The sequence below is a fragment of the Lissotriton vulgaris genome, chromosome 7 (assembly GCF_964263255.1).
Source record: "Lissotriton vulgaris chromosome 7, aLisVul1.2, whole genome shotgun sequence".
NCBI classification, from domain to species: domain Eukaryota; kingdom Metazoa; phylum Chordata; class Amphibia; order Caudata; family Salamandridae; genus Lissotriton; species Lissotriton vulgaris.
In genome coordinates, this window is record NC_141695.1 from 1,050,538,074 (window position 1) to 1,050,551,618 (window position 13,545).

The 13,545-nt window shown below is 44.5% G+C and overlaps 1 protein-coding gene across 1 annotated transcript in view; it reads left to right on the plus strand.

Annotated features, from left to right (window-relative positions):
• CAMLG (calcium modulating ligand) overlaps window positions 1-13,545 on the plus strand; it is a 162,295-nt gene that overhangs the window by 104,022 nt on the left and 44,728 nt on the right. Inside the window, exon 4 of the mRNA XM_086931495.1 lies at window positions 3,307-3,372. Coding sequence (XP_086787621.1) covers window positions 3,307-3,372 — 66 coding nt within the window. The remainder of the gene's footprint in view (window positions 1-3,306; window positions 3,373-13,545) is intronic.

Consider the following 13,545-nt stretch of genomic DNA (forward strand, 5'->3'; position numbering starts at 1 on the left):
GAGCAGATGTAGCTAATGATGTTTGAGACCACAAGCCATAGTATGGGACTTGAAAATAGATTGTTGAAAGATCTAGGTCCAACACAAATTCTGGCAGACAACACAAGGCATTTGAAGTTTGATCAAGGAGTACAGCGTCCCCTGCATATAAAAGTACAGGTATAGGGAATGGTGAACATGTTGGTTAACGGCTTTCAAATGATCTTTAATTTTGTTAATGTTTAAAACAAACGGAAACGGTGCTAGAACACATCCTGCCTAACACCACAGTTCAAAATGATTGGGTCAGAGAGTTCACCATTGGGCCCAAATCTGAACTTAGCTGACAGATTCTGATGCAGAGTAGATAGACAATGGACAAGAGTTTAATCAAGCCTTGTCCCTAGTAAAATTTACCAAAATTGGCTCTTTAACCTTGTTGTCAAAGGCAGACAAATCCATGAACGTCCGGTAAAATGGACAGTGCCTAACTATGGTATATTTACCTATTAACAAATGCAGATTTAGATACTGTTCCATTGTACCTAGCCTCTCTCGGAACCCATATTGACAAGGGGAGAGATAATGTTATTATTGTGCACTGATTCCGTTACTCTATTAAAAATTACCCTCCCAAAAATCTATTGGTAGCATCAGTTAGGGAAATGGGTCTGTAGCATCTGGGATCAGTGTGGCTCCCTTTTGTAAAGACAGGAACTAATTATGTAGCAAGACCCAGAAGTAGGGAGTTCAGCCGTATCTATGTTAATAAATGCATTGACCAGCAATGATGCCCAAAAATCAACTTAGTGGACCAAACTGGTGAAGTAGGTGAAAGCTTGAAATTTACTAAATCTGTTGACCTTTTGCATGTGGTTTCCCTCCCTGGAAACACACTCAGATTAAAAGTCAGGAGTAAACGTCTTTCTGCAGTGGGAAAGGGAATTTAACACCTCCTTAGAAAGGGAATTTAACACCTCCTTACTTAAGGTGGTGTAGCGGTGGAGGGCTTTCATTAAGAGTTATTTTCCATGTGAAGAAACAAAAAACTGTGCAAAGGCACAACTCTGCATACATTAAACCAATGATTGGGTAGGGGAGTAGTTGTAGTAGAATTCCATAGCACTTTTTCTTTGGCCAACTACATCAAACTTCATGTTTGCTATTAAAAGCAAGTTATTGTTATTGAGACACTTAAAACTGGGCACTCAAGGGGTGCTTAATGTGATGTTATGGTCCGGTGAAAGTTCAGTTAAAAGATAACATTTTAAATCCTAAAAACGTAAGTAATTATAACCTGCGCCCTCACCATGCACTGCTTAAGACATCCCATATCCCATGACATGGTCTTTGACATCATTGACTCATGACATCTGAAATAACCTCCCTGGTGACACCACTGTGCATGGCAAGTGCACAAGTTATAGTTACTTCCGTTCACTACAAGTAGTGCATTTCAGTTGCTTTTAGATTTTAAAATATTAAGTTTTAATTTACATTTTCATCTAACTACGTCACCTTAACCTTCATGTTTTTCAGTGAATCTGCCATTTGATTTTTTTTTTAGGGAATAACTCTGAAACCTGAATTATTTGACAGTTTGACTTAAAAATGTACCTTTAGACTGAAGTGGGTAGCTATGTTTTGGAAAGTAAGATTGTAAAGAATTTGGTATGCACATGAATAGTTTTGCTAATTTTGAAGATTACAGTAATCAAAATTTAGGGATTCTGCCTTATCGTGTTGAAATCTTAGAAGATTTAGCCATACTGGGTTCTGTGTTGTTAAACTTGTTTTGAGTGATGAATGTTTTTGTTAGGAAATATTTAAGTACAGTTGTTTGTCCTCTGGTTATCAGTGAGTAGAATCATACACATGGAACCACTGGATTCCTTCTGTGGGTGGTATAAGTTCAACAGCAGTGGAGAAAGCATTGGAAACTAAGGAGAGCATCACATAGAACGTGCATTGAAACCTAAAGAACACCATATAACACAAGGCTGTGTCCTTGGTCCTTACCAGCTGATTATGTCTGTTGGTAAGGAACGAGAACTGGCCCAGATGCTCCCTATGAAAGCATTTGCATGCTTACAATATGCAACACTATTTTAGTGTGCAATTGGGTCAAAAACAGTAGAGATCACAAACAAGAAGACCAACATTCACCTGTCCAGTAGAGAGCTTCATCTAAACTCTTCATGATGGTTTCTACGCTGTACTATAAACCACACAACCTGTTTGGTACGTTAGGTTGAGGGTGGTGAATTGACTAGCAAGATTCTAAAATTATTCAGTGTATAGCCATTTATTTTTCACTCTTTGTTGTCTTAACATTGAGGATGATGACTGTCACGTTTAAGATTCTGGATCCAAGATTTTATTTATTGTATTGTTAACATTTAACTTACTCAATATTTCACTGGGCTGCTTGGTGCAAGAAGTTGGTAGCATTCTCCCAGATGTGGTTGAAGAAATATATAAGAGTGTTTGATGGGAGATGTAGATAAGGTGTTTGGAGAAAAATGTAACCGTGTTTGAAGGAATAGTATTTCATTAGTAGTGTGTTGGTCTTGTGTGAAAGGATTTTGTGTGTCTCTTTGTTGGAGACATGCTCAAAACAAAACCCTTCCTTTGCACGTTTCAGTGTCACTGTTGAAAATAATCTGTTTGTAAGTTGGGAGTGGGCTGATCTTATCAACATTTCTTTTCCTATTTTTCAATGAGGTAATATGTTTTCTGAATACATGTTTGGTGTCTCATTTAGGCAACTCAATTGATTTATCTATTTTAACATTTTCCTGGAAATGGAAAATTTTCCTTTTATTGTTTCCTGGCCAACTTGTCTTTGGTAGTAAGGATTTTTTTTTTTTTTTACATTTTTCTCTCACTTTCCTCTTGACCTCTAGCTTTCATGCGCAAGGCCTTTTGCTATTTTGGAGATTGGTGCTTTTTTTTCCTGCAGAGCACAGGTCATTTACAACTTTGAGCATAATTTCTTGTAGACTATGTGGGTGTCTGGAACGAGGGTTAGTTCATTTAAAAATAATTTAGTGCTTTTTGTGCATTTCTTTTTCAGTAAAGGGCTGTGTATAGCATGAGATAATTATTGTATGACTTTTTGCCAGCACTTACCTTTTTAAGAAATACTGGGCAATTGCTAATGTCTCTGGAGTGTCATTTTCTCAAAAAATGGAGGCAAAACAGTTACGCTGTTGCATACTCTTAAAATTGGTCCTTTACTGTGAAAATACTGAATGCAATTTTATGTGTATAAATGTTGAGTTAGCAGTTCTGTTTTATTCATATGCCTTTTTCCTCTCTTCACAGTCTATTTTTGCTCCATTTTTAACTCTACAACTGGCGTTCATGGGATTGTCAAAGTATTTTCCAAAGGTAGGATCATGCATTTAAGATCAATCTACCAATTGTTACATATAACCAAAGCGATTAAGAGCATTGTGATTTCCCATCATGAAAAATTGCCTTAAAACTCTCTAAGAAGGCAGAAGCTAGATGGTAGCTTTACAGGGGAGGCTTCGACAATTCAGAGACATGATCGTTCGAAATCCTTAGTAACCTATGAAATAGCCTATCTTTGAACTCCAATAAAAAATTATGACACCAAAACCTGCAAATGCCTGAATATTGTAAATCTTGAACTGTAATATGGCATGGAATATGCAGACTTCAGTCGATGCAATTTAGGAAGATTGCAGAACTCCCCTAACATTTGAGTTGCAATTATTTTCTAGGAGCTGTTGCATTTTCCCATTCAGTTCTCCACCCAAAGTACCACTTACGAAATTAGCATTCTTATTAGAAAAGGGTAGTCGTCCAGTAGTTTTTATCAAGAGGATTTAGAACCTTCTCTGTTAATCTAAGGATTCTAGTGATTTAATTTTTTACAAGAATGGGCTCACATTTTATTTAAGGCTTAATGTCACTTTACAAGTATTCTATTGTTCTCCTGTTTTTTATGTAGAGTGTTCCTGCTGATTACTTAGAAGAAAGAATAGACAAACTATACAAAGTTCAGACTATGTTTAGTATAATACATTTAGCAGAGTAATTAGTGTTGACGGATAACAAGTGATGATGAGGAATTCGTGACCGGAACAAGAAGCATTGCTGCAAACTGTAAAGAAAGGAAGCCAAAAGGGCACTTCCAAGTTAGGGTACACATCAAATAGATCCCTTTGCAACTCCAGAAAACTCCTAATGGCCAAGCTTCTCATCTGTGTAACCCTATTGCTCATAGTGGGGGGATTCACTTGCAAGACTTTGGCATAGAACAATTCTCTGCACTTTAACACTCCTTTGCTTCACACCACCTGGGCTAAAAAAAACGTCAACACATTTCAAGATGATTGTTAGTGTTCTACGATGAGTGGTGTAGTGATGGATTTCATATCTGATTTCTTTACCAGATGTCTTGGGTCTTTTCCTGCAGTGTTTAAAACATTGTTTACCAGAGCGGGAAGAGGGAACAGAATAGAGTGAAGGAGTTAAAGACAGAAAGAGAGAGATTAATTTTGCCCAATAATCCCAGAGCCTAGCGGCTTGATGTTGAAAATCTGTAGTCAGGTTTTTGGGGCTAACCAAAGACTGCATGGAAGTTTCGTAAGGCATAAGCTCTAGTCTAACATTTACATCATTATGAGTGCACTTTGCAATAGAGCGAAATTGAGAGTGAGTAGAAGAGCCAATCCATATTTGTTTGCCAAGAATAAATATTTTATGGAGCACTTCTTGATAAAATGTGCAGCCGTGGAAATGTCTGCTTCCAATTGAGCACTGGAGTATCATCTACATCAGCAAGAAAGTGAACAAGCTATCACATTCTTTTACCAGGAGCCTCTTTTTACATGTTCATAGAGAGGATCTAATCAGGTGACTGACAAAATTCACTACCAAAGTAGTTGGAGGTCTATCTTGAAATTGTCTAACATGGGATGTTACAACCTCTTGATGCCAAAAAGAGTTTATGAGCTCAGTCTGATCAGAAATGTGAGGCGGTGATACTAAAGCAGCCATGCACTGAAGGTCAGGGGGATTGAGTCTAAAGAGAGAATGAGCTATAACCAGAGGTCAGAATTAGTTCAGCTATTGTATTGCAATATTTGTATACCAATTTATACTCCCGATAAGCCTGCAAAGCACTACAATCTCCTGCGAGCCCTTTCAGGTTACATGTTTAGAAGGATGGTGGTATAATGTGTCCTACGTGAGAGATGTTGGATGATAGTTGTTTTAAATACTGAAAACGGCATTTCAAGGTTTCATAATTTTACAGTATAGAACTGTAAAACAAAATAAAAAAATAAGCTCACCAATGTAGGACATATACCAGAGCTGTAGAACTATACTTGCTGCAAACGAATGAGATCATGAATTGCTTATGACCGAGTTTGAAACTTGCAGAACAATAAACATTAGGAAACATACTTTATTCCATATTGTGAACGGAGTGCCAGATAGGTCATAGCCAATGAACCAGATACCTTAACCCCATTTCTCTCTCAGTGAAAGCTTTCGGGCAGTTGCAAGAACCATTGTTAGTTCAATATCAGCATGGCGGTGTTGGTGTTTTTTTAATTATTATTATTATAGCTGAAATAAACACGTTTGTGTTAGATTCCTTACCTTAGAATTACCCCCAGGCGTCAGACTGGATCCGGAAAGTTTTTTCGTCATGCAGTACCTCTCTGCGTCAGAAGGTGGAGTCAGTCGACTCCGCGTCTGTCGTTGGCGTCATGGTCGCCGGTATGACATCACAGTAGCTACTTAGATGCTGCCCTCGCGTGCTGACGTCAGTTCTTTCTTTTTCCACGCCAGCCAGCGAAGATCTAGAGAGAGCGGTACCGCCAGTCACTTTTAGACAGACTTTTTTTTTCTCGACTTCTGTCAACTTCTTTTCTTGAGTCCATAGACTCCTGGTGCACAAGGGATGCCCGGCTTCAAGGTAAGTGGTTCCGGTAACCTAATCATGTCGGTTACTGATCCGCACCACATGTGCCTCTTTTGCCTGGAACGCGACCATGACCCCAAGTCGTGCTCCGTCTGGAAAGCTGCTTGAGCGCCTGCAGTCGACTCTGCGTCCACTTTAGAATGGAGGCCGGGGTCGACGCTGGCCGGGGACATGACCAGCGTCTGTTGCGATGCCAAAGGAAGCGGATCCGGCGTAGAGAGGGGTTTTTGTGGCCCTGTCTATTCCTGGGGTCCCTTTTCGGCCAGATTGGCAACCTGAGGATGAGGAGGAAGCTTGGGAGGTGTCAGGTGACCCTTTAACTGATTAGATGGAATCTGAGCAGGACTGGAGAGAGGAACTGAGAGATACCATTGGTCTTGACACCTATCCTGACCGAGGCATGTTGTCTCCTCCTACCATGGCTATGGAGGAGGGAGCGTCATACGCAGTGATGTTGCGTCGGGCGGCCGAGGCCTTCAACCTCGAGCTTCCTACGGTGGCGGTCAGGACTAACCTGACAAAGGTGCTTTAGCCGCCAGCGAGCCTCTGCTGCCGTTTAATGAGGCCCTTACCGACGTCCTTTTGGGCACATGTTCCAGGCCCAACACGGGGGTACCCGTGGAAAGGATGATTGCCCAATGCCATCGCCCGGCTCCGGGCGACCCCACTTTCCTCTCCCAACACCCCACCACAGAGAGCTTGGTGGTCCAAACCTTCACTTCCAAGAGTGCATTTCCTATCGTTCCACCAGACAGGTAATCCAAGAAGCTGGATCATCTTGGGAAGAAAATTTTCTCTTCCACCAGCTTGGGACTGCGGTCGGTAAACACTGCATATCTATTGGGCCGTTATTCCCACTCTGTGTGGGATATGGTTGCGCAGGTGCTGTCTGAGTGTGCGGAGGAGGCCCTGACAGTGCTCTTCCAGGCTGTCGCCGCCGGGAGGGATGCGGCTAAATTTACCATCTGTTGTGGGCTGGATACCACTGACTCTCTAGGCAGGCCGATTTCCACATCTGTAGCCCTTCGTCGCTACGCCTGGATGAGATCGACTGGATTTTTGGGAAATGTCCAGAACACCTTGATTGACATGCCCTTTGATGGACGTCGCCTTTTTTACGACTAAACAGACAACGCTCTAGAACGTTTCAAGGACTCGTGGGCTACGGCCAACTCCTTGGGTCTCTCCAGCCCCCCAGTGCAGTCTGCTTTTTGCTCCTTTCATGGCTACGGAAGGGGTGCACCGCTACGTCCCGCCCAAAGCCACAGACGGCAGCAAGTTCCCCAATCTTTGTGCAGCCGGGGACGTGGAAACCAGCGCCGTGGTTCAGGGGGCTAGCGGGTGGGCCAGTCCACCAACCCCCCCTAGCTCTGCAGCAGCCTCCAAATCCTCCTAGTCCGGCCTTTTAGGCCCATCAAACACCGGTGGGCGTCAGGATTCGCCATCACCTCCCCCACTGGCGCACCTTCACGTCAGACAGATGGATTTTGCAAATAGTCTGAAGGGGCTACCCCTCCCCTGCGAGACTACCCCTCCAGCCATGCCCCCTCATTACCATCGCTTGTCAGAGGATCACCTGGCAGTTCTCCAACAGGAGGAAGTTTTGCCTCTCTTGGCCAAGGGAGCCATCAAGTGCGTTCCTGCCCCAGAAGTAGGTTGTTGTTGCTGTTACCACTACTTTCTGGTTCGCAAGAAGGACAAGGGCCTGCTTCCTATCTTGGATCTCAGGAACGTCAACTGCTTTCTCCGGAAGGAGAAGTTCAAGATGTTGACACTCGCTCAGGTCTTGTCTGCCCTCGACCCTGGAGACTGGATGGTAGCGTTGGACTTGCTGGGCGCTTATTTTCACATCCCTGTCCTGCCGACCCACCGGCGTTACCTGCGGTTCACGGTAGGCCTCGAGCATTTTCAATTTACTGTGCTCACCTTTGGCCTTACCAGTGCTCCTTGGGTGTTCACAAAAGTGGTGGAGTGGTCGCAGCTTATCTGCGCAGATCAGGCGTTCCAGTCTTCTCCTATCTCGACGACTGGCTGTTGAAGGCGGGCATGTCCCCAGGCAGTGGTCTCCCTCCTCCAGACTACGGCCGACCTCCTGCATTCACTGGGGTTCTCCATCAATGTGCCAGAGTCACACCTGATTCCCTCTGTTTCGGGTTTTTCATCCCGAACAGCGAGTCTGGGATATTCCGGCTATGATTCCGATCTTTCAGCCTCTATCCCGGGTTTTAGTCCGGATGATCCTGAGGCTGCTGGGCCTCATGGCCTCCTGCATTCACGAACCAGGATTGGATCAACAGTGGATCCCTCTCCCTTCCCCAACCAAAGCACACAGTGATGACGGACGCATCCCTTCCGGGATGAGGCGGCCACATGGGAGAGGCGAAGATCAGAGGCCTCTGGTCTCCAGCGGAGTCTGTGCTCCACATCAACCTTCTGGAGCTTCGGGCGATTCATCTTGCACTCAAGGCATTCCTTCCCTCTGTCCGGAGAAGAGTAGTGCAGGTGTTAACGGACAACACCACCGCCGCCATGTGGTTCTGCAACAAACAGGGCAGGTGGGGTCAAGGACCCTATGTCGGGACATGGCTGGAACATCAGGGCATATCCCTGGTGGTTAAACACCTGGCAGGTTCCCTGAATGCCAGGGTGGACAAACTCAGCCACAGGTGCATGATGGATCACGAATGGCGTCTTCACTCGGAGGTGGTGCAAGGTCCCTTTCAACAGTGGGGAGAACCTTGGTTAGATTTGTTCGCCACCAAAGAGAACACGCAATGTCAGCTATTCTGCGCATTGGAATTGCCAAGGCAGCACTCACTAGGCGACACTTTTCAGCAAGAGTGGAGTTGCGGACTCTTGTACGCCTTGTCGCCTATACCACTTCTGCCCAGAGTGATGAAGATGATCAGGCGCGACCGGGCCCAAGTCATTCTTGTGGCTTCAGATTGGACACAAAGAGTATGGTATCCTGAGATGCTCAACATGGCCATTGATTCTCTGATCAGACTGTCTCTTCGGGAGGACCTTCTGTCGCAGCACCAGGGCACGGTCCTCCACCCGAACCTGTTCAGTCTCCACCTCTTTGCGTGGAGATTGAGCGGTGACAATTGACGTCTTTCGACCTGCCTCCCGAAGTCTGCGATGTAATCTTGGCAGCCAGGCGTCCCTCCACTAAGACGGTATACACCTGCCGGTGGAAGAAGTTTGTGGCATGGTGAACAGCAAAGGCTGTGAGTCTCCTTTCTGCCCCTCTTTCTGAAGTTCTCTTGTTCCTTCTTTCTTTAGCACAGCAGAGCTCTGCTCTGGGCACTATCAAAGGCTATCTTTCGGCCATTTCTGTCTTCCTTCGGCTTCCCGATCAACCTTCTCTTTTCTCTGTTAATCATTTCCTGAAAGGCATGACATCTCTTTCCTCCTATTCCCTTCGTTATGCCTCAGTGGGACTTGAATCTCTTTTTAACCTATTTAATTTGCGCTCCCTTTGAGCTGCTTCACACTTTCCTTTGAGACTCTTAACTCTTAAGACTGAATTCCTTGTGGCCATCACTTTTGCCAAAAGAGTAATTGAGCTCCAGGCTCTTTCCGCCAAACCTCCTTTCCTGTCTTTCCATCCGGACAAGGTGTTTCTCAGGACCCGTCCATCATTCCTTCCTAAGTTTGTCACTGCCTTTGACATCGGGCAGACCATCACTTTGCCCACCTTCTTTCCACCTCTGCATCCTTCGAAAGAGGAAAAGAGGCTCCACCGTCTGGACCCAAAATGTGTGCTTTCTTTCTTTCTATCTGGATTGCACAAAACAGTTCCTGGTGGATGACCAACTCTTTGTTGGCTACATGGGTGCCAAGAAAGGTCGAGCCTAACACAAGCGGACCATTTTTCGATAGTTTGTTTTGTGTATTAAAGCATGCTGTTCTCTGGCTAAAAAAGGGCCTCCAGTGGGGTCACGCGCCCATTTCGCCAGGGTGACTGCAGCCACTACTGCCTTGGGAAGAGGAGTTCCTCTACATGACATCTGTCAGCAGCTACGTGTGCTTCACTGCACACGTTTACGAAACACTACTATCTGGACTAACGTGTTTCTTCCATATGAACAAGTTACTTCCCTTCGGTAACGATATATCTGTAAGAAACATTAGTTAGTTATAGATTACTTATTGCCCCACCCATCCTCCCCGTTCTGCGAACTGATTTCTAGGGTTAAGGACATCATTTCTGGGCCCTAGTTTTGTGCACCAGTGGTCAGTGTCTTGCATGGCTCTGCGTTTCTGGCGCGGAAAGTAGTGTACAGAACTGACGTAAGCGCGCAAGAGAGGCGTTGAAATAGCTACTGCGACATCATGCTGGCCACCAGGATGCTGACGACGGACACGGAGCCAACCGACGCCCCCTTCTGACGCGCAGAGGTACTACTGACAAAAAAGAATTTCGATCCAGTCTGAGGCTTGGTGGTAATTCTGAGGTAGGAAATCTATAACTAACTAATGTTTCTTACTGATATATCTTTGCTGAAGGTAAGTAACTTGTTCTTTCAAATGCTCAGCCATGTTCATTTCATTCAGTGCCTGGGACTGATTCAAGTTTGTACCTGCGAGGATTGTTACAAATGCACGAGGTACAAATATATTACTCCTGTTATAAATAATCCGCTGTCTTCCAATAAAGATTGGAGTTTTCACTTTAATTTATTTGTGATTTTTAAATATTTAATTACAAGAAGCATTACAAATGGATGCTGTTCTTTAACCCCTTAAGTGCTGCCGTCGGCCAACGGTCGTCGCGAGCACTAACTTGCCAGTGCTGCGCACGACCGTTGGCCGATGGGCCAGCATTCGTTCTTCGAACGTTCAGCACTGGGCGCTGACCGTTCGACGCTCCTAGGAGGCTAACCAAGTTAAATAATGGACTTGATTCTATGTTGACAATGATCAGTAAGCAAATCTGTCAAGTCCTAATCAATGGCAACTGTTCAAGTACCGAAACACTGATTAGTGGTACAGTCAGAGAAGGCTTTGTGCAGATTAGCATTATTACATCAATGAGTACGTTCTAGTGACCATGCATTTATTTATTTTATTAAAAGGGGTGTTCCAGTCTTGACTCATCTATGTGTTGAAAACCTGTATTCCATAAACTTTGGGCCCCTATCTTTTTTATACAAATGAAGCACCAGACATATGGTAATAATTTTGCCAAGCACTTAGCCAAAACATTGGATTACTACTGTGCTGGTCATATTTGTATCTGGCATAGTCATTTTGCTTGTTAGATCCCCTGCCCTTCTTAGTACAATACGGTATTTGTAATGTGCAAGCTCTCTAGTCACGCACTTTCTTAAAAAAAAGAAAAATAAATAGGTGCACGCAGGAAAATAGCCTTCTAATCCACCTTTTCCCGTCCAAAAGTTATTATTGCATTGCAAGAATGCCTTTTGACATTTTTGGAAATCATGTACATTAAAAATTCTTTTCTCACCCCTATTCTTCCATTGTTCCAAATCAGTTAGCTTGTAGGCAGGAGTAAAATTAGCTTATCACAGAATTGTGAACGGGGCAGGAATTTATATTTCTTCCCCCAGAGGTTGTTCAGAAAAAGGACTGCTGCTTAATTATTCTATAACAAAGAAACACAAAGAGGAAAGTGACTAGGATATCCCGGAGTTAGTAACCTAGGTCATATGAAGTGATGTCTGGTGTAAAAAGTCAATGGAGTTTGTGTCTAATATATATAATTCTTTATAGTTGCTACGAAGTATGGTTTGTGCACTTTTTGACTTGGAGAAATAAACCTGTCTCTGCCGTCGCAGGCTGGAAATTTTACATATTACAAGCAAATATTGTTCTTTTGTCTAGATGCACTCGTAAGAATCTTGACCCCAGGTCAGTGATTTTCTCAGACTGCAACTTTTTTCTTCTATCTGCCCTGACCAGTCACACATCCGGAGATACTATCATTCTCTGCTTCTAACATGTTAGTACTTTATTTTTGTGTGATAGGTTTCAAAATCATCTCATAGCGAGAAGTCTTGCAGTGCAGCTAGTACACTGCCTTGGCCTTCTTCTCCATGTTTTGTTCTCATTAGAATTTGAAAAACGTCTTCCAGCCTTACAAATCTGTTTTTACCTCTATAGCCGATCTCTGCATATAAAAAGCCATCTACTTGCTCCTTTAGATTGCTATCATCCTCAGTGACCAGCCAGCGAAATAACCTAAATTTGGACAGGGGATCTGCACTAAATACACTGTATTTTCTTCCTATGATCTCCTCTCCCTCGCATAAATGGTCCCAGCACTGGCCAGAATCTCACCCCTGACTTCACTTCCTCCAAGCCAGATGAGTTCTGCCACTGTGATCTCCAGGTATGAAGGGGTCTACATCGTTGGTTCAGATAGCACCGGATGGTGCAGTTGGCCTCCACATTAACTTATTGAGAGTAGATGAGTTTGTGCAGAGCCCCACCCCTCATGCAGTTCCACCAGGGCCAGACCAGTTTTGAGGGAGCATCAAGGAGAGGATCAGCAGTGTGGAGTTAATGGAATGAGCCCTCCATAGCCTGTGTTTCTATTCTGCGCCTACTTCCGCCTTGTCACTGAGTTGCGTCATTAATATAATGTTCAATAGCATTTGTTAAGTTTGTTTAGAATTACTTTTAGGAAGTGACCAAATAGATATTAACCCCTTCCGTGCTCCCGTCTGCCAATGGCCGACTGGAGCACTCCCTCCCTGGTGCTGCAAACGATCGTTGGCCGTTGCAGCCCCGCCCACCCTTTAGAACGCCCACACCGCGGCAAAATTGCCGCCTTGGTTAAGGCATTAAATAAAAGGTAGAGCTATAGAACTTCAGACAAGATACGTGCACTGTTCTTGAAAGTAAGGGCAGATAAAAGAAATAGGTTTTGCAGCGTGAATCTTTCTGGATTCACTATGCTGTGCATTATTCCGCCATCTAGTGGTTGGGTGCCCAGAAAGATCAACATCCAGTCTGCAACCTCTGCCTACCGCTTGACCACAGCAGCGAAGACTGCAACGCCTGCTCAGCGTTTACACCCAAGACCCTCAGAGTAAGGGAGAGGCAGAGAAGGGCGAACCACAACATGCAGGACCAGGGGCCACCTCCATCGCTCCGAGACCTGGGTCTTTCCAATGGAGAGGAGGACCAGAGGACTGCACGGTCTTCAAGGTCCATAAGAAGACTTCGAAGGAGGTAAGGGAGTAGTCCACCCCTAAACACTCAAGCAACACTCAAAAGGGTGAAGCTAAAGCCCCGAGTGACACTCGTAGAAGTGAAGCTAAGTCCTCTGCCGCCAAAACACTTGATGAAAGCAACAGCTCCCAGGTACAGTCAACCGAGCGGATCCTTCGAAAAGGCTTCCCAATCGGCAAAAGCCCTCGAAAAACAAAGTTTGTCGAAGGTTGCCCTCGAAATGGACACCTCGGCGCTGGGAAAAGAAGGGCCGACATTGTCGTCTATGTCAACGGCCCCGAAGAGAAGCGTTCCAACCCTCGACACCGAACATGCCGCCGAGATGGAGCAGAAGAAAAGGAGGCTCGAGGCCGAAATGGCGAGCATTCGACAGCATAAAAAGGACTTCGACGAGA